This window comes from Hippopotamus amphibius, chromosome 11, assembly GCF_030028045.1.
Source record: "Hippopotamus amphibius kiboko isolate mHipAmp2 chromosome 11, mHipAmp2.hap2, whole genome shotgun sequence".
NCBI lineage: Eukaryota > Metazoa > Chordata > Mammalia > Artiodactyla > Hippopotamidae > Hippopotamus > Hippopotamus amphibius.
Window position 1 is genome coordinate 12,069,903 of NC_080196.1, and position 20,463 is coordinate 12,090,365.

Genomic DNA, 20,463 nt, shown 5'->3' on the forward strand with positions numbered 1-20,463 from the left:
GGCAGCTGGGAGGCGTTTAATCATTGTAAATTCAAGCCCGACAGAAAAGCGTCCCGGCCTGGGAGCCCCGGGCGGTCGCTGGCTCGGAGCAGCGTCGCCCAGCGGGCAGAGGTAGAGGCTGCGTTCCGGGGCCTCCCTCCTCCCGCGACGCCCGGCGCCCTGGAGCAGCCACCTCCCGGGACTGCGGGGGGAACTCAGCCGGCGCGGGGAGGGCGGGCGGCGGCCGAGCGGGCGCCGCTATTGGCTGACCGGGCGGCGGCGGAGGGGCGGTGCCGCCGTGATTGGCGGGGGCCCCAGCCGAAGGGGGCGGGGCCGCTATATCAGAGGAGTCGCTGCCGCGACGCAGGCAGTCGGGCTGCTGGAGTGCGGCGCCGCGGCGGGACCCGGGGAGCCGGCGGGCGGGTGGGCGGGCTGGCGAGGGGGTGGCGCGGAGGGCGCGGCGGCTGCGGGGCGCAGGGCAGTGGTCTGGAGGCTGCAGCTCGGCCAGCCTCGCCCAGCCCGGAGCTGGGTCTGAGCCCCGCGCACACCACAGACGAGGCGGCTGTGGCGGCAGCGGCGGCCCCAGCCATGCTGTGCTATGTGACGAGGCCGGACGCGGTGCTGATGGAGGTGGAGGTGGAGGCGAAAGCCAACGGCGAGGACTGCCTCAACCAGGTGGGGACCAGGGGCCAGGCGGGGGCCCCGGCCTGTCCCCCGAGGCCGAGGGGCCTCGCGGTGGCGCCGGGATGCGCCGCTTGCTGGGGGCTGGCGGCGCAGCGGCGGCGGCGGCGGGGGGAGCGCGCCCCAGGAGCCCGGCCTGCGCCCCTTCCTCCCCGAGGCCGTGGGGCGCGCGGCACCCTTCCTGGCGCGACGGGGGCGCGTGGCGGGGTGGGGGTGGGGGGCGCGGAGGACGCGCGGCGGGCCTGCCCCTCTGCCCCCCCAGCCCGGCACTTTCCCGGAAGAAGGCGGCCCAGCGCACCTGCCGCAGGTGTGTGCGTGACGCCGCCTGTCAGGTCCCCGCGGGGCCTGGCAGCGCCACCTGCGTCCCGGGATGAGGTGGCTGGAGGCGGTCGCAGGTCCCTCGGGTTGCTTGGCAAGCAAGCCGGGCCCTTGTCTCTTGCTGCTTGTCAAGTGGACCGTTTTCACCTACCTGCATCTCCCGATTCGTGGGGGACGAGAGGACGGTAGGTTTGGGTCCTCCACTCCTCGGTTGTCTTTAAGCACGCGTTTCCTTAGGAGTAAAGAAGAACGGTTCCAAACAGTGCCTAGTGGTGTGGCAGACGGCAAATTTGATCTCAAGTGAAACGCTGTGCCCTCAGACCCCCTCGACCTGAGCTGTTTGGAAAACCTCCTGTAAAGCTAAGCTGACACTTGTGGCGTGTTTCCTCAGTGTGTTTGTTTTTTGGAGTCCAGATGGTTAAAATTGTCCAGATAATAAGCTGCCAAATCAGCTGTGCAGATTGTGCTGGTGGAGGGAATTCCAGTGATTGGAGTAAGACGGAAAATACCCCGTGGATTCTCCTACTCAGCCTTTTTGGAAGGCTACATTTTGAGAACTCCTTTTGTGCCTCTATACTACATCTAGTGGTTTAGCATCCTTGGAGCCTTGGAACTTTGTTCTTATAGTTGACAACAGGAATTGTAACACCGTTGTTGAACTTTGTGAAAATAAATAAATAGGCAGGACTCTTAATCTCAGATGGAGTCTTTGGGTGTGCTTTGACCACATGGACCGCTTCCTAATCCACACTGCATTCATTTTTGTTTTAGGTGTGCAGGCGACTGGGAATTATAGAAGTTGATTATTTTGGACTGCAATTTACGGGTAGCAAAGGTGAAAGTTTATGGCTAAACCTGAGGAATCGGATCTCCCAGCAGATGGATGGGCTAGCCCCTTACCGGCTTAAACTGAGAGTCAAGTTCTTCGTGGAGCCTCATCTCATCTTACAGGAGCAGACTAGGTAAAGTGATGCTAAAGTAAACCAATGTCAAATAGACCTTTGATTCCATTTAGGAAGGGCCACTGCACCTTCCCAGAGATGTTCACAGGCAAATTTGTTTTGTTACAGAGTGAGTTGGTTCATAACTTAGAAGTTTTCCGTAGCACAGTTCTTTTGTTGAGGTGAAAAGAGCTGCATAGTTGGCCTGAGATACATTTTCCAGCTCTTGTGGTGTTTTTCTTGTCTTCATAAACAATGGGAGAGGAGGGTTGAATTCTTACAATCACTTGAGATCAGTGTCACAACGAAAAAAAAAATTAAGAAAGAAAGAAAAAAGACCCAACTGACTTCCTGATAACAGCGTCTACTGCCCGATAGTAACCTCTGCTTCAGCGGTGTTACTATAGGTCATTGCAGAGTGCTCTAACAGAAAGCAGGAAACAGTCCCTCTTGGATTACTTAAACTTGGTCAACTTCTTCAGCCTAGTGTCAGATTACAGTGTGTAGCAAAGAGCTCTATCCGAATTTTAAAAGTTTTTCAGTTTCTTGAAAACTTAGTAAGAAAACTCTTTTAAGGCCAGTAGTAACCAAATGCCACCCCAGATACTTTACACATGATTGTTGAGTTTAGATTGTTAAATTTATATCATTACTTCTAGAAAGTCACCAGTAGTGCTAGACAATTGGAGCATGTGGTTTCCTTTTTCAAACAGAAAATGGATTCTCCCCTGGACAGCCTGTAATGCTTTTCTCAGGATGAACCAAGCTAGGAAACCAGTATTTAATATTTATTGCTGAAATGTTAAAAAAAAAAAAAAAAAAAAAAAAGGAAAATGACTACTTTTAAACACAGCAAACTTTGGATCTTAGTTCTAATGTTTTTCATAATTCTTTGGCTTGGAAAAATGCCACACGCATAAAAAATGTGTGACAATTATGAGTAATGATGAGTGAGCCGCATCCTTTAAGAGTTTTTAATGTATCATTTTTTTGGATTATTTACCAAAGGATGGATAGACACACTTTTTGAAATACTATTTATTTGAATTTGAAATCTCTGTTTTGTCTTGTGATGGAGCTTTAAAGGGTGAGAGAAATGTTCAATTTTGTATCTGAGGGAAGCTAGTGTATTGAATTCTTATTGCTTCTGAAAATGTCTTGCAAAATATTCTAGTGATTCCATGTTTGAGGGTGTTTTAGCTGTCTATATGAATCAGTATAGGTTGGGCTTTTTAAAAAAAAAAAACTTAAAGCTAATTTGGGAATGTTTCCACCTTGCACTTCAGTGTTGATAACTTGCAATTGAGTAAAATATATATGTATATACATATATAAACACGACATCTTGGAATTTTCATTGTGTAGCTTTATCATGATTTTGCAGTTATTTCAGGGCCTCCAGATACAAATCTATTTTGGTGACACTGATTTATTTTTTAAATCTGCAAAAGCTTGGAGGACCGAATACATCATTTAATAAACAACAGCTGGGGGACTTCCCTGGCAGTCCAGTGGTTAAGACTTCACCTTCCAATGCAGGGGGTGCAGGTTTGGTCCCTGGTCCAGGAGCTAAGATCCCGCATGTTTCTTGGCCAAAAAACCAAAACATAAAACAGAAGCAATATTGTAGCAAATTCAATAAGGACTTTTAAAAAATGGTCCATATCAAAAAAATCTTTAAAAAAAAGAGGCTGCAGTCATAATAGTATAATATGTACATTTGTATTACAAATGGTTACAGATTTTACAATTTGCTACTAGTCTTTACCTGTGCTTTCTTATTATAGAGCTAATAACTTATCAAATCCATTTTATTCATGCAAGAGAGATATTTTATGAATTAGAATTGGAATCAAATTTCCTACTTTATTGACTCAATTGACTTTGGCTCTTGAGATTCATGCCTAATAGCACTCAAAGAATGCACATACCTAGTTAGACTAGGTAATTTTTTTTTTTTTTTTTTTTTTTTTTTTTTTTACTGTGCGTGGGCTTTCTTTAGTTGTGGTGAGCGGGGGCTACTTTTCGTTTTGGTGTGCAGGCTCCTCATTGCCGTGGTTTCTCTTGTTGCAGAGCTCGGGCTCTAGGCGCATGGGCTTCAGTAGTTGCAGCATATGGGCTTAAATAGTTGTGGCTCATGGGCTCTAAAGCGCAGACTCAGTAGTTGTAGCTCACGGGCTCCGCAGCTTGTGGGATCTTTCTGGAGTAGGGATCGAACCTGTGTCCCATGCATTGGCAGGCAGATTCTTAACCACTGCGCCACCTAGGAAGCCCTAGACTAGGTAATTTTAATTGATTTTCATTCCTTTTGAAATCATATTGAAAAATTCATGTGATTTTTGACTTAAAGTATTGGTATATTTTATTTGCTTTTGTGGAGTTGTCTGAAACACAGAATTTTAAGAAAATGCCACCTAAAGTTTATATAACATTCTGCTTTAATAACTAAATAATGATTTATAATTAGCACTGTACCTTTTCATTAGGATCAGAGTTGTGCTGGGTCGAATTTAGTTATAATTAGCATTGTGTTTATGTGCATGTCACTATAGAACAGAAATACTTATTTTTCCTGACATGTTAGCAAGATGCAGCTGGTTGATAAACTTCTTTGATGTTTAATCATTTGTTATAAAATATTTATATAAAATGCCCTGAAAATAAAATAGATCTGTTTACACAGTGAGTAAGCTCAGCTTTGCCAGTCCAGTTATGAGAGGTGATATTTTACCGTCTCTCAGTCGAGTCATGAGGGTGCATTTAGTATACTGAAAGTGTCTGGACAGTTTATTAAATGGTGCTGAAATATCCTGGCCAAGTTGTCCTCTGTGGACAATTAAAGCAGCCTGCTCACAGTAGAGGTGGCCTGTCTGGGGGCATTTAATACATCAGTTTGCATCGGATTAGGGAGGCTGCTGTGAGAATGGCAGGTGGGAACGCCTGTCTGTAAGAGGAGAGTTCTAGGGGTGGGGCAGAAGCCCTGCATTCTAGGTCCGGATCAGCCACCAACCACCAGCATATACAGCCTTCCAAGACTCGAGCCCAGCTGTAAACCCTGAAAGAGATTCTTTAAAATCCCTTCTAGCAGTAGATTTTTTTTTCTTGGCTTCTGCTTCCTCTCCAAATTATTTTCCTAATGCATTTTATATTTCTCTGAACACAGAAAAAACATATCCAGTGTCCGCTTTAGATTGGTAGATAGAGTTAGTCTCGCCTCTGATGTGGCCTAATTTTAGATTTGATTCTTTACCTGGATTGTTATGTTTGCTTTTGAATGTGGGATTCTGGAAAGTAACCAGAGTTTTGTTTAGACTCATTTGGTACCTTTCAGAGATTGGAGACAGCAGGTATTTTTAGCAGATGTTTGCCATGCTATGGATTAAAGGAAAAGTGAAACTAATGTATTCTAAAGGTAGACCTGAAATGATGATGATCTTTGAAATTCTTACCTTTCAAAGGCTCTTGGTTATTCATAGCAATTCAGACCAGATTTGTCAACATTTTCAAAACCAGAGATTAGAGAATTATATGCTTTTTCTTCAGGGATGGTAATTATACCACCCACTGCCAATAAAATCTTTCTGTTTCTCCTGATTTGCCACATTTTAGCAGAGCTCTGTTCTTTGCTAAGGCACCCTGCTTAGTTAAGACTCACCAACACCTGAATCCTATATCCGAGGAAACAATCCCAATACAGTGGCTCTGTGAGTGCTGAACTACATGTTGGTGGAAGTGCTGTAATCCTGCACGTTGCATCTCATCAGGATCTTACAGCAAGCAGTGATGAGTTTGACTTCAGACCCCAGCTCACTCATCACTCCCTGGCAAAGCCTTCTCCAGGCCTGCTCAGGAGACTAAACCCTCCAAGACATCGTATAGCTTTCCTTTATAGCATTTAATGAATGTGTAACACTCCATTTACTTATGTGACAATTTGCTTATTGTCAGCTGCTCTAATAATCTAAATTCCATTAAGCAGGGAGCTGATCAACCTTGTATCCCCAGAGTCTAGCAAGTGCCTGACGCGTAAATACTTGCTGAATCAATGAATTAGGAACTTGGAAAGAAATAAAAATGGAGTTAACTGATAACTGATAATATGAATTTTCCTATACGTTTTGAAATGTTTGACAGTTTGCTTCTATCACCTGAAAAGTTTGAGACTATCCAAAAGAAATTTCACCAGTAAAAAATGTTTTCAAGTGATTTTTCTCAGTTAAGAATTTGCTCAGTGCTTGGCATTCTTTTGTTCGCTTGCTTTCTTCCTTCACCCCCTCTACCCCATTCCAAGCCGTTTGTTCATTGTGGCTGTTAGTTCTTATCTAGAATGAACTACCTGGACATTTGTGAAGTTCAGATAGTTTTCAAGCCGCAGGCTTACTTTATCTAATTTCCACCAATTTGTAGGTCCTGAGTACTTATTAAACTCAATTTTTCCCTGTCTTCCAACAAATATCACTTATACATGTGAAAATCGAGGGAAGATGCCATCACTGAAACCCACAAAGCAAATGCCACATGTGAACTATAGGCAGGTGGAGGTGATAGGCTCCAATCAGCCCACAGCTGAGTCACAGTGACCTTAGCCAGTGCCTGTAATCTTGTTCACAATTTTATAAAACATTGTCACAAGAGTGAAGGTTGATTACAAAGTGTACCATTGTGTGATTCAGGGTGGGTAGATTCCATAGAATGCACTGCAGGAGTATTATGTTCTTCATACCAATATATGGCTGAGTAGAATGACACATTCTTTTTTTTTTTTTTTTTGGTATGCTCAAATACAACATAGGCCCCAGGACAGTAAAAAAGGTAAACACAGACGTGTATATTATTAATTACACTTCTGAATTCTAATTTATCTTTTAAGTTTTTCTTTCTGCTCAGAATATGGGATGTTTGTGGTGTTATATGGTTATTTTAGCCACGGATCACCCACCTGGGCCCCTTCAGTCTCTCTTTGATTTTCTGATACTTATATATGTGTATGAAATATCAGAGAACATCGAGAAATTGATTTTTCTTATTTTTTTTTTTTTTGGTGGGATCTTCCTAGAGCAGGGATCGAACCCGTGTTCTCTGCATTGGCAGGCGGATTCTTAACCACTGCGCCACCTAGGAAGCCCCTTAGAGAAATTGATTTTTATGTACCCAAAATGAACTGTTGATTTTGAATGTCATTATAAACAAAACATGAGTATTTAGATGGCACTAAGGGCAGACTCAGGGTGACCCTCCGGTTCAGGTTCCAGGTTTGTTTATTCTCTGAGTGATGTCCCACTACAGCCCTACTATCCCAGACCTCTTCTGGACCCGCTAGCCCTCCCCGCTAATCTAGATTGTTTCTAAGAGATGATAGTTAATGCTCTTAATCTACAGGATTGCCTGGATTGTTGTTTTCTTAGGGACAGCTACCTACTGTGAGTGAGTAATCAGAGTTTTTAGAAGTGAGATTTTATGCTTCCAAGTGTTTTCCTGGTGTGAATTGTAACCACTTTTGAGGTTAGGAGTTTCCCTCACCTGTACCCTCCTTATCTTTCAACTGCTTTGGAGCCTGAGGAGGAAGCAAATTTATCAGTGATTCCCATTTTGCATTTGAGGCTTTGAGGGAGATTTCCTTAAGCCTGAATAGAGACCTGACTTGGTAGTTGACTTACAGGTTTCTCAAGCCTCCCATGAAGTGTGGCAGATGTGATAGTTCATTTTAGGTATGACTCTTCATTTGAATTCTGAACCTTGACCCTAGGGATTTTTACTGGTGTTATTTTCTTAGCCTCTTACTATGAAAAATTTCAAACGTACAGATGAGTTGAAAATTTTTACAGTGAACACCTAATAACCTAGATTCTACTATTAAGTTTAATATACTTGCTTTATTGCATATTTATCCATTTATTGATCCCTCTATCCATCCATTGATCTATTTTTTGATGCTTTTCAAAGTAGGGGGGATGTGTGTGAGTACATATCCCCCTGAATACTTCAGTATGCATATCATTAACTAGAACTCAGTATTTCCTTACAGTTGTTTTTCTTTTGATACAAAATTTATATATGCTGAAATGCATACATAAATCCTAATATACCGCTTAATGAGTTTTGGCAAACAGATACACCTGTTTAAACAAAATCCTTATCAAGATTTAGAATATTACCATCCCCCCAGAAAGTTCCCTCATGCCTCTCTGCAGTCATTCCCTGCCCCTACTTCCCTACCCCCACCCACCCCATTCCACAACCAGGTTGTATGTTTTTCCAGCATAATTTAGTTATACCTGTTCTACTTCATGTCAGTGGAATCACACAGTACGTACTCTTTTGTGGCTGGCTCCTTTTGTTCGTCATAAAAGTTTTGAGACCCATCACCTTGTGTACATCAGTGGCCCGTTCCTGTTTGTTGCTGGATCGTATTCCATTGTATGAATGTGCTGCTGTTTGTTTATCCATACTCCTGTTGATGAACATCTATTTTCCAGCTATCATAACATAAACATGCTATGAACATTCAAGCACAAGACTTTTTTGTAAACATATGTTTTCATTTCCCTTGGAATAGCTGTCATAGAGGAGGTAATTGTTTAGCTTATAAGTAACTGCCAGACCTTGTCCTGAAGCAATTGTACCATTCTGTACTCCTGTCAACATGTGCAGGGGACCAGTTCCTCCAGATCCCAGCCAGCCTTCTGGTGGGTTTGTAGTGGTAGCACATTGTGGTTTTAATTTCTACATCTCTGTTGATTAGTAACAATTTTTCATGTGCTTTTTGGCCTTTTGTACATCTTTTGTGAAGTATCTATTCATTTGCCCTTTTTTATTGAGTTGTTGCCTTTATTTTTGAGGTGCACAAATTATGTATATACCAGTCCTGTCAGATATATGTTTTATAAATGTATTTTTTTTTCTTGTGGTTTGCCTGTGTTTTTGATGCCTTTTGATGAGTAGAAGTTTTTAATTTTGGTGAAGCCTCATTTATCCACTTTTTTACGGTTTTTGCTGACCGTGTCCTGAGAAGCCTTTGCTTACCTCCAAGTCATGAAGATACTTTCCTATGTTTTGTTCTAAAAGCGTTATGGTTTTAGCTTTTATATTTAGGCCTGTGGTCCGTCTTGAACTGATTTTTGTTTCACTGGAATTTAAGATACAAAACAAACTTATAGCAATTCTTTTGTGATTTGATAATTTTTAATATAACATGGCAGCTAGAACTTGTGGTTTAATGACTCATCGAGCTGAGGCAGGCATACGGGTCATCTCAGTGGGGGTCTCACTCTGTGAGGGGCAAACCAGCCATTGCAGCGGAGGGCCAGGTTCAGTCAGTCTCTTGGAGAGAAATTCGCTTCAGTTATTGGGACTGCAGAGTTTTTAAAAATAGCTACTTAGCCATTTTAGAGATGTTTTAGGTTAGTTCCTTAATTTTGAGTTTAATAGTGAATGTGGAGATAGTTGTTTTATATTTGTGTCATGAAAAGCTCTTCAAAATTATGTAAATGGGTAGATAACTGGAGGGCAGGAATTGAGAGTAACCGTCTGTGATGAGCAGATCAACAGCTCCTGATTGGTTTGCAGAAAGTTCTGCTTTGATTATTAGATCATTTTTTTATGAGGCAAGCTAGGGTTTAGAGGAGAGTGCTCTGATTACAGTTCTTAAAAGATAAATGACCTAACTTTATTCCTTAGAGGTATGGAAAGGGGAAATTTGAAGTACATACTTTGAAACAAAAACATACTAAGGATATGTGACTTTTTTTTAATTAAAATGTGACATATCCTTATATGAATTCCTGTTTTGTTTTTGTTTGTTTGTTTTTGGTTTTGTGTTTTGTTTTTTTAAGTCTTCCCTAATGCTGCAGTAAGTATGAATTCATTATATGATGTTAGCTAGAATGTTTCACTTTGGGGCCCTAAGCCCTGTCCATATATTGAAAGTATCCATTTTCTTAGTAACTGGGTAAAACTTGAAGAATCATGAATTTCAAGGTGCCACGAAAAAAGTGTTTAGAAAATGAGCTTACGTCTGGTAGGGCCTATTCATAGACATTTGCTTAAGACAAAACAACTCATTTTTTCTAAAGGCTTTCTTTATGATTCTAGCACGTAGCCTAAATTGAATTAGATATGCCAACCACTTTTGAACTTTAGTAAAAATAATAGTAATAATAATAATAACAACAATTCACTACAGGCCTGACTTCTTTAACCACACCTGCTTGTTTTGATATTATTGGTAATCTTTAACCCACTTTACAAAAAGGGAGGGGGAAATCCATGAGCCAAACAGTTACAGGCCAGATGGCTCAGAGAGAAAGTAATAGAAAATACTTGACTCACAGCCAGCCCTAACTATTGAGCCATTGCTGGATTCCTTGTTGGAAATGTTTCTGCACTCCCTGCCACTCTCCCTCTTGGAAAGAGCACATTAAATAGAGTCTGCTGATGGCCTGCCACTGCTGTGAGCTTTGCTGTCACTCACTGCTGCATGTGCTCTTCTCCTGGAGAGCACAACCTTGTCACCCAAAAGCCAGTTTGTAGCCAGAGTTATTTTGATAGGATACCTTCCTTCACACCAAAAGGCTGTAAGTTCCATTGAAAAAGGAACTATCAGATACATTCACCCTGGAACCCCAGCGTACGGCTTGGCGCAGAGGTGATGCACGACAGATTTGTTGACTTGAAAAGGTTGCTTTATAGCCATGAAATGGTAAAATGCAAGAAGGGCCCTACCAGAAAGGTTCTGTACACAATAAGGAAGAGGATTTTAATACTTAACAGGGTATATTGATTGCAGTACAGCCTAGAATGTGGAGTCTGTAGAAAAGGCTGTTGTCTCCCACCCCCTTTTTAAAAATTCTGATGCACTGGCGGAGAAAGGATCAACATTACTCTCAGGCTGCAGACTGCCTGTTAATACTCTGTTACTGCTTCTCTGCCTTTGGTTTTGGCAGCTGTCTGTCCTAGAAGTCGGCCTGGATAGTTTGGAAAGAAATTGGGTTGATTTTGAACCTCTTCTTTTGCAGGCTGTACTAGTCTCTAACTTAGTACTTGGGAAATCAGTTAAAAGACACTTTCACGTAAGCAGTGATTAAATGGAGAAAACTTAGTTTGGGTGATTCACTTAAAATCTTTCAGCACATACTTTCTTCTTTAATGTAAGTATATATTTAGGTTTTTGTTCCCTACTAACATGCCCCCTGATGAATGCAGAGACAGAGGAAGGTTAACCAAGATGAAGTTTACCGAACGGTCCTCTACAAAGCCTTCTGGGGGCTGAAGCACTGTTGTAACACCAAGACTTTATGGGACTGCTAGACCTCAGTCCTCAGACAGCTGTTTTAAAACAAGTTATTTTTGTAGTTATTTCTTTGCCCCAGAAGGGACCCCCTTCTCAGTTTAGCAGTATGTCAGAAATACTTTAAAGACAAGCAGATGTTTGGGTTAATAAAAACCATGCTTATCTTCTTCCAGTGCTATTATGCATTCTTCCTGTGATTTCTTCATAGGGGGCTTTGAATAAAGAAAAAAACTGCAGTGTTGTTTGGTAGAGTCTCATAATTTTAAATATTTCTTTATCATTATAGAAGGCACAAAACATTGAATTTAAACATATCTTAAAGGAGGATTAATGGCTCTTGTCAGCCTGAAGTTTTGAGACTCTCAACAGAGCTCCACCTTGTATTTCTAGCCTCAAGTTCTCCTGCCTCCTTTTTTTTGCGTCGTGCATGTTATCCCTTCTACCTGGACGTTAGACACAAGACTAGCATATAAATAAAAGCATCTTGAGGACTGGAATAAGGGTATCCAGCTGAAGTGGGGAGCTGAATTTAGGAGCCCTGTTCAGAGCTTTACAGTGATGATCATAATTCATTTGTTAATGGAAGGAATAGTATGACGTTTCTGCATGTTTGCGAGGCTGTATCGAGTCATCAAAGAAAGTTATACATTTGCCAGAGACAAATTTCATAACCCAGGTCAGTCTGCCTATGACAGTTTAGATGCTCTGTTCAGAATCTTAGGCAATACAGATTGGCAGGCAACAATATCTGAAGTTTTCCAGGATTTCTATGTCTCACGTACCTTTTGGTAAATGTAGAATACAGCGTTGTATACCATTAGGACAGCCTCAGATGGAATGAAACTAGGATGAGAATATAAACTAATTGCAGACTGTGTAGTTTTATGTACATTTATAGAACTCTGATGTTAGAGGCACTTAGAAAGTCAGCTTATGTGCAGCTAAATGTGCTAGACATTAGAACATGTTGAATACTATAGTAGAGGAATAAATAGTTTGCATGTGATATAGACAAAAGGATATCCAGATGAGGGGACGGGAAGAGTGGCCTTCAGGACAGAGGAACGGCAAGACCAGAGACATGGGGGCGTGAATGTGCTTGGTTTTTCCAGAAAGAGGAATTGTCCCTTTCCTGGGGCGTAGTGGGTGGAGGAATGACGGGAGATGTGGCTGGAAATCTGGGGCCAGACATGGAGAAACCTGGGTTCCTGCTGACAGTGTGCTTCCTTGGCAAACGATGGGGATCCCTTGAAGGATTCTGAGCAGAGAAATGGCAGGTTTATATCAGAAGCAAGCAGCTTGAAGATGGATTCGCACAAAGTCTAGAAGAGAGATCAGCTTAGAGGATATTGTAAATTTTCTGACAGTTGAGAGCTGCAAGTAGGACAGAGGAGGTAAAAATGCGGAAAACGGAACTGGATTTAAAGAGTTTTCAGAGACAGAAAGTAGGTGGAAGGAAGATGGAGGGTCAAAAATGAGTCTCTGGTAAAAATAACAGATCAATCTCTGGTTTCCACTGGGAGAAAAAGTGGGTTTGGGGAGGAAGACAGTGTGGTTTTGAACAGGGTGAAATTGGGATACTGAAGAACGTCCAGTGGAGAAGTCTGTCAGCACTTGGACATCTGAATATTGTCCTTAGGAGAGAAGTTGGGGTTAAAACTAGAGATTTTGAGAGTCATTTGAATGAAGGTGAGGATGTAAAGATATCAATTACACGTCAAGATAAAGTTTTTCTGATTATTTCTTTTAAAAAGTATAATGCAGAAACGTGTATATAATTATTTTACATTTTGTAACTTGAATGTTACTGAACTTAAGTAGATTTGTTTTGTTTGGGTTAGACTTTTATTCTAGAGAAACTTAATCCTTAGACTTATTTTGCCTTACTACTCATGCTAAAAAAGAGGTCTGTAACTGTAAACATTTTCAAGGTAGTTTTCTTCCTTCTCTGTTTTCCTTACTTAAAAGGGACTATGAAATTGCTAAGCAGTTGGGTCTGATAGCAAGTTAGTCCCCCAGCATAACTTCATTCTCACATTGCTTTCCAGGCATATCTTTTTCTTGCATATCAAGGAGGCCCTCCTGGCCGGCCACCTCCAGTGTTCCCCAGAGCAGGCAGTGGAACTCAGCGCCCTGCTGGCCCAGACCAAGTTTGGAGACTACAACCAGAACACGGCCAAGTACAGCTACGAGGAGCTGTGTGCCAAGGAGCTCTCCAGTGCCACCTTGAACAGGTGAGGCCGCAGTTCAGGCTTGTGTTTATCATCATAGATCTAGCAAATTTATAAGAATTTCCAGAAGAAAATCAAACTATGATGGATACAGGTAATTGGTGAGGTTGAGACTAGTAGACCATTGCCCAATATAACCAACTATTTTCAAAAGATTCTTAGCCTTTTCTTTGAGAAACTTATAAACACAAAACGTAATCCACACAAATAAATGCCCTTATACAAAATGCTATATAGCAGGAATTTTTTAATCTCTGACCTTTTAAGAATGCAAATCTTTTAAAAAGTCTATCATGTATATCGGCATTTTCTTCATCCCAACAAGGATTAAACCAAGAGACCTAACATAGGTGTCTTAATTATCTATTCCTGAGTAGCAAGTTGCCCCCCCAAACTTAGTGGCTTAAAACAACCACCATCATCTCACAGTTCTGTGGGTCAGGGATCTGGCCATGGCCTGGCTGGGTTCTCTGGCTCCAGATCTCTCAGGAAGCTGCACTCAAGCTGCTGGGGGTATTCAGTCTCATCTGAAGGCTCAGCTGAGGGAGGGATCCGATTCCAGTTCAGCTCAGGTGGCTTGTTGGCTGGCCTGTGCCCTCCCCACTTGGGCCTCTCCAGGGGACTGTTTCATAATGTGGTGACTGGCTTCCCCCAGGGCGAGCAGGCAAGTCAGAGAAAGAGTGAGCACCCACGACAGAATCAGGGTCTCTCATAACCTAAGCTCAGAAGTGAATCTCATTACTTATGCTTTAATCTGTTCATTAGGAGCAAGTCATTACCCCAGCCTACACTCAAGGAAGTTATATGAGGGTGTGGATACCAGGAGGTGGGGATTTTTAAGGACTATATTGGAGGCTGTCCACCTCAATAGATAAAATAAATCCTACATTTTTCAGTTACCAATGATCTAATCAATCCCATATAATGCTATATTTATAATGAAATTTAGAAAGTAATCCAGACAAATGCATGCGACATGCCTACATATAAATTTCTTACATATATTTTTAAGAAGTTTTCCAAAATTCTCTTAATTCATCACCATCCAGCATCCTTAGTAGTTTTTTCTCCTAAATATTTAACAGTTCAGACCTTGAATAGTCTTTTAAAAGTATTGTGCAGTAAGTTTGCTAAATAAATGAAACATCAGTAGTATATAGCTTTGTTTTTGTGATTCGTAAATAACAGTGTCAGTATAATTCACTAGTGAAAATGATACAGATTTCTCTCTAAAGACTGCATCAGTTAATCTCTCTGTAAGCCTCTCTGCCCTTTTGGTGTCCTGCAGCATTGTGGCAAAGCATAAGGAGTTGGAGGGGACCAGCCAGGCTTCGGCTGAATACCAAGTTTTGCAGATTGTGTCGGCCATGGAAAACTACGGCATAGAATGGCATTCTGTGAGGGACAGCGAAGGGCAGAAACTCCTCATTGGGGTCGGACCTGAAGGAATCTCAATTTGTAAAGATGACTTCAGCCCAATTAATAGGTAACCCAAGTCTTAAATTTTTGTTTAGAGCTAAGTCTGTATGTCCTTTTGTGGCTCTGATCATGAAAATAGGAAACGGAGAGGGATTTACTAGACAGGCATCCTTTAGGAATAATGTGTTTCATTTTGGGTAGGGACATTCCTTTTATTCAAGCCTTGATAACCATTCCATTATTTTTTTTTTTAAATACAGGCTTAAGTGTACTGTCGTGGCAGAGTTAATATTTTTCAAATGTCATTCACATCTATAAAAATTGCATTTCACCTACACACACACACGCACACACACCTCCAAAACTTGCTCCAGTGCGTCTCTCCACTTAACCCTCAACTGCTGTTCAAAGAGCCTTTATAACTAGGGAGCAGAGTGGTCATCTGATGGTCCCCGTCAGGGCGCCTGGCTTTATGGCTGGGCCGTGAGCACTGGGCACCCCACGGAGACGCGCACACAGTGACACGTCTCCCCTGGGCTCGCTCACTTTTCTCTTCCCACCTTTCAGGATCGCTTACCCCGTGGTACAGATGGCCACCCAGTCGGGGAAGAACGTGTACCTGACCGTCACCAAGGAGTCTGGGAACAGCATCGTGCTGTTGTTCAAGATGATCAGCACCAGGGCAGCCAGCGGGCTCTACCGCGCCATCACGGAGACGCATGCTTTCTACAGGCACGTACCCCCGTGCACCCCGCAACCCCAGCGTCCGCTGCAGCGCTGAGGTTGCCAGGGGACAGCAAGGCTCCTACGGTTCCTCGTATCACTGTGTCAGGGAACCTTGTACACAGTTTAAGAAATCAGCTGTTTTCGAACCCTTCATTTCTGCCATAGCAGCGGGGTCCTTCTCAACATCATCTTGTTTTTCCCTCAGGGTGTGTGTGTCTGTGTGTGTGTGTGAGAGAGAGAGAGAGAGAGTGTGAGCTGCGTGGATTCCCCCCGCCGCTCATCTCTTAGGCTGTTTCCTCCTAACTCCCCCAGTCCAACGTAACTCTGAGTGGGTGGGCCTGTTCTGCCACTGCTTTTGCCCTTTCCCCGCAGGACATCCCAGGTCCTCTTTTCTTCCTGGGAGAGGTGCTACCCTGAATCCTCAGTATGTAGTGAGGATCTCTCAATAACCATATTGATACCCTCATTTCCAAGGGTGCTTTAGAGTTGTAATTTGAGTCAAATATTTGGAAAATTTATTAAAAGCTAAGAAATTTAATTGGCAGGCAACCAAACCTTTTTTTATGTTAAAGTAGACACACGTTGTGGAGCAGAGTGGAAAATTTGTAGGAATTTTTAACGTAAAGCCAAGGCTGCAAAGAAAAATGTCCTTTTCCTTGCCATAAGCTGCTCTGGACTGTAGCTTCTGTCCCTGGAGGTGCCCTCTGTGTTTACAGCTGCCTAATCAGAGGTCCTTCCTTTGGAGACACTTGAGAATCATAGAGGTAGAATCATTGAAATACTTAACATGTATGAAACAGGAAGAATTTACTTTCAAGCACATGAATGAGAATATTAAATGTCTGCTGACACATGCGTCCTTATTCACAGCAGTGTTTAAGGTCTGGCTCGTGGGGACGCCCAGGCCTGTCAGCACTGAGGTGGGTGTTCCCTCTCTGTAGGTGCGACACGGTGACCAGTGCCGTCATGATGCAGTACAGCCGAGACCTGAAGGGCCACTTGGCTTCTCTGTTTCTAAACGAAAACATTAACCTGGGCAAGAAGTATGTCTTTGATATTAAAAGAACCTCCAAGGAGGCATATGACCACGCCAGGAGGGCTCTGTACAACGCGGGCGTGGTGGACCTCATGCCGAGAAGTGACCCCAGCCCCCCGAACTCACCCCTGAAGTCCTCAGAGAGCAGCATGAGCTGCAGCAGCTGCGAGGGCCTCGGCTGCCAGCAGACCCGCGCCCTGCAGGAGAAGCTGCGCAAGCTCAAGGAGGCCATGCTGTGCGTGCTGTGCTGCGAGGGCGAGATCAACTCAGCCTTCTGCCCTTGTGGCCACACTGTGTGCTGCGAGGGCTGCGCCGCCCAGCTCCAGGTGAGTGTCCTCCTGGCTCTAGGTGGGGGTCTGCCAGGATCCAGGTGAGGCAGCCACTCTGTTCCAGGTAAGGGGTCTGCCTGGCTCCAGGTGAGGGGTCTTCCCAGCTCCAGGTGAGGGCTCAGCCAGCTGGCATGGGCCAGGTGCTGACTCATGTTGGCACAGATCGGGAATGTCCATCTCCATCTGGAGAGGGTCTTTGTATTTGGTGACTTGGAGGTGTTGCCCTTTGGAAACAATTTGGATGAGCATACTCTTTTCAGCAGTGTAATTACTAAACCACAGGCTTCTTTCAAGTCCTGGAAATGGGGCTCAGATGCACAAGGTACCACATCTAGTTAGCGACTGAACTGGGTACTGGAATCCAAGCCTCCTGCGGGCTGCTCAACTCCTCCTCTTCCGTTTCATGTTATCTCTGCTTCCTGACATGTAGCAGGATGGTCTTTTTTACTTACTTGTATTATTTGGGATAATTAACTCTCAATTATCCATGGGTGGGTTGTTGCCTGATTATTTGTGATTCATTTCCTGTGCCTTTCAGGTCCCCTTAGATTAGCTCTCAGTTAGCAAGTCAAACTAATTTTAATATTAGTACAAAAAATAAAACAGAAGCACCTCTTACGTAGTATCTTTTTCTTTCTTGCACCTTGCCTTTCCTTTTACAATAATATTTTCAATTTGTTTTCATTTCCCAGAACTGTTGGCTAAATGTCACTGTGGTTTTATGTAAAATTAACCCTAAATAACATCTAGTCCCTCAGAAGCTGCTAATTTCAGAACTATTTTTAGGGCTACATATAAGCCAAGAGGATGTCCGCGTCCTTCCTCAGAGTAGATCACACGCCTACGACAAGATATTTCCCCAGGAGTGGTCGTGGATTTGCCTTTCTGTCCACATCTTTCATGTCCACATGCCTAAGGCTCCCCGTGTGGCTGAGGAAAGGACGTGCTTGCTGAGAGGCCAGCCAGGGGTGTGGAGCTGTGACCTGTGAGTAGGAGCAGCCATGCCCACTGGCCACGTGGCATCTGCCCAGTGATGCTGCCCTGAGCCAAGGACACAGTCTCTGGAAGGGTCTTCTGCATCCCTGCCTGAGGCTTCATAGTCAGCTCATTGCACAGCACTCATTGTGCCTTGTTTAGAGTTTGACTGAAAACCCGACTGATTTCCTTCAGTTTATATTTTTTCATAATCTTTATTTTTAATCCTTTGTCAAGTACAAACTTTCAGACTGATTAGAAAGCAAACATCTCTCCCAACGGAAAGCTAGAAATAATTGCGACCACAACGTATTTAGAGAAAGCACTGTAATAGGTGCCGTGGATGAACACTGAAGACACAGACCCTCGAAGGCGTCCTAACCCGTACTGTCGGCTTCTCTTTTCCAGTCATGTCCCGTCTGCAGGTCGCGGGTGGATCACATCCAGCACGTCTACCTGCCGACCCACACCAGTCTTCTCAACTTGACTGTCATCTGATCTGCTCTGCACTTACCGGACATGGCACGTCTCCATGAACTGTACTAGTACAAACTGTAAACATGATAGATTGTGGAGAGAATAAGTAACTCCAACACCCATCTGCCATGAAACGTTTAGGGGCAAAAAAAAAAAAAAAAAAAAGGATGAATAGAAAGAATACGACTACTCCTCACCACCGAAACATGTACCACGCGTAGAGTCAGCACCTCTGGAGTGGCAACCAGGAAGAGCTCTGGGACCCAGACACATTCCTTGAACTTTCCTTCTTTTTATGATCAAGTACAGGAAACAGGAAGATCCTTGACGTCAGTTAAGTGGCAACATAGCCCCAAAGTGGGTACCTTTTAGAAAATGATTTAAGTCTCCTTAATGTATCCCAAGGTAAGTTTCCTACTTGCAGCCAATTTTGTAAGAATTCGTTTTAAGGATTTACTTGGTTCTTTTTGTACGGATCACAGAGCTCCGGACATTTTTAATAGGAAAATTTTTCTTAAAGAGATAGTCATCATTTTAATGTCATTTCTGTTTCTCTGACTTGTTTGAGAATGATTGGGAGGCAGACATTTAAAAATCGATTTGGGGACTTTTTTTTTAGTGTGGACAACAAAGTAGTCAGATTTAAACCAGTCTGACCAGTGCGAAACAGTTTATTCCACGAGGATGGTTTTCCTATTCTCTCTCCCTCCCCCCTCCTTACCCCATCCCCAAGCCTGTCAATTATAAAATGCTACCAGTTTGGTTAGATGATTTCTGTGGAGTAGTCAGCACTCCTTGGGCCTTTTGAGTTGGTGGAATATTTTAAGATTGAAAAGGGAGCACATGTTCCTTGGAAGGGAGAGCATTGCTCGCTGAGATGAAGCTTTGTGGTGTACAAACTAGGGGTGGTTCGTGAGTTCTCCGATGCACCCTGCTCCAGCTTCACCCAGTGGGGTTGCTTTTGCTTGAGCCATCAAGCCTTTTACAGCCTTATCATAGATATCCTAGATGTTGTAAGCTTTTTTTTTGGTAGTAAATGCGTATTAACTTTTTGTTGTCCCTCTATATGTTTTAGAGGGGTTTTGGGGTTTTTTTGTTTCTATATTCTTAATCATGTTTTCCACTCCCACTTGGGCATTTTGGACGCTGGTCAGCTTGTGGGTTTTCTAGGATGTCAGGAAACCTAGATGACCTCATTGGGTGCAATACTAGCTACGTTAAAGCTAGAAACCTACACTGTCACTTTACTGAGATTTCTGAGTATACTTTTCATATGCCTTAATGTAGCAGTAATGTGTTTATGCATTTGTTTCTTTGCACAGACATTTTGTCAGATATTAAAACTCTACTTTTTTATGGCACATATTAGCATATAAGCCTTTATTCCAAGAGGTATTTATTTTTTCACTTGTAAAAAAATGTTTCACATAAAGAACTCTGTTATATCCTAGAGACTTCTGTCTTTTATATTCAGGATAATAAAGACTTTAAAGCAAACACGGGCGTTTGTATCACCACAGTTATTGTCATTTAAGCCAGTTTTTATTCATTTAAAAGAAAAGAGCATGGATAACACTATGATTGGTATCTAATGTGGTCCTACGTGGAAAATTTGACAATGTTTACGGTGTTGGCTCTAATCAAGGAATCTCTTTACCCAGTTGCTCATCATCTATATTTTCTGGTTTATAGGATTGGAATGTAGGTGAAAATGGGGTAGTGTACACACACAGACAAAAAGTAAAAGTTGGGAAAAGGACTGTAAAGTGTTGGAGAAAGAAGGGAATGGTGACGTTGGAAGGTACAATGTAAACCCAGATGATGCCGCTAGTGCGTTGCTTGGTCAGGACAGGTGAGTGCACTGCTGGCTCCCAGCAGGGATGGCCTTAAGCTACAGATACTACGGCTGCATTTCTATAGGGCAGCTCGCCTGCTGCTGCTGGATCTCGCTGCCCCGAGTGTGCTCATGTGTGTTGCTCAGGAAATACTTTGTGGAATAGAGAACAGTACACATAATATACGCAGCTCAGAACTATCTGTAGCAGTTGAGTAAGTTCAGCTG

At 43.0% G+C, this 20,463-nt stretch overlaps 1 protein-coding gene across 1 annotated transcript; it reads left to right on the forward strand.

The window, feature by feature from the left end:
- Positions 1-354: 354 nt before the first annotated feature.
- On the forward strand, positions 355-19,898 carry MYLIP (myosin regulatory light chain interacting protein). The gene is made up of 7 exons (XM_057698325.1): positions 355-654; positions 1,750-1,940; positions 13,257-13,442; positions 14,728-14,925; positions 15,426-15,590; positions 16,526-16,946; positions 18,333-19,898. Exons 1-7 carry the CDS (start codon positions 568-570, stop codon positions 18,420-18,422), a joined length of 1,338 nt encoding a protein of 445 aa, XP_057554308.1. The 5' UTR covers positions 355-567; the 3' UTR covers positions 18,423-19,898.
- Positions 19,899-20,463: the final 565 nt, after the last annotated feature.

Bases quoted from the DNA above. Each gene is read 5' to 3' on its own strand.
- MYLIP (XM_057698325.1), top strand. From the start codon at position 568: ATGCTGTGCTATGTGACGAGGCCGGACGCGGTGCTGATGGAGGTGGAG. The intron at 655-1,749 runs GTGGGGACCAGG...TTTTTGTTTTAG, and splicing joins GCGAGGACTGCCTCAACCAG to GTGTGCAGGCGACTGGGAAT. The intron at 15,591-16,525 runs GCACGTACCCCC...CCCTCTCTGTAG, and splicing joins GAGACGCATGCTTTCTACAG to GTGCGACACGGTGACCAGTG.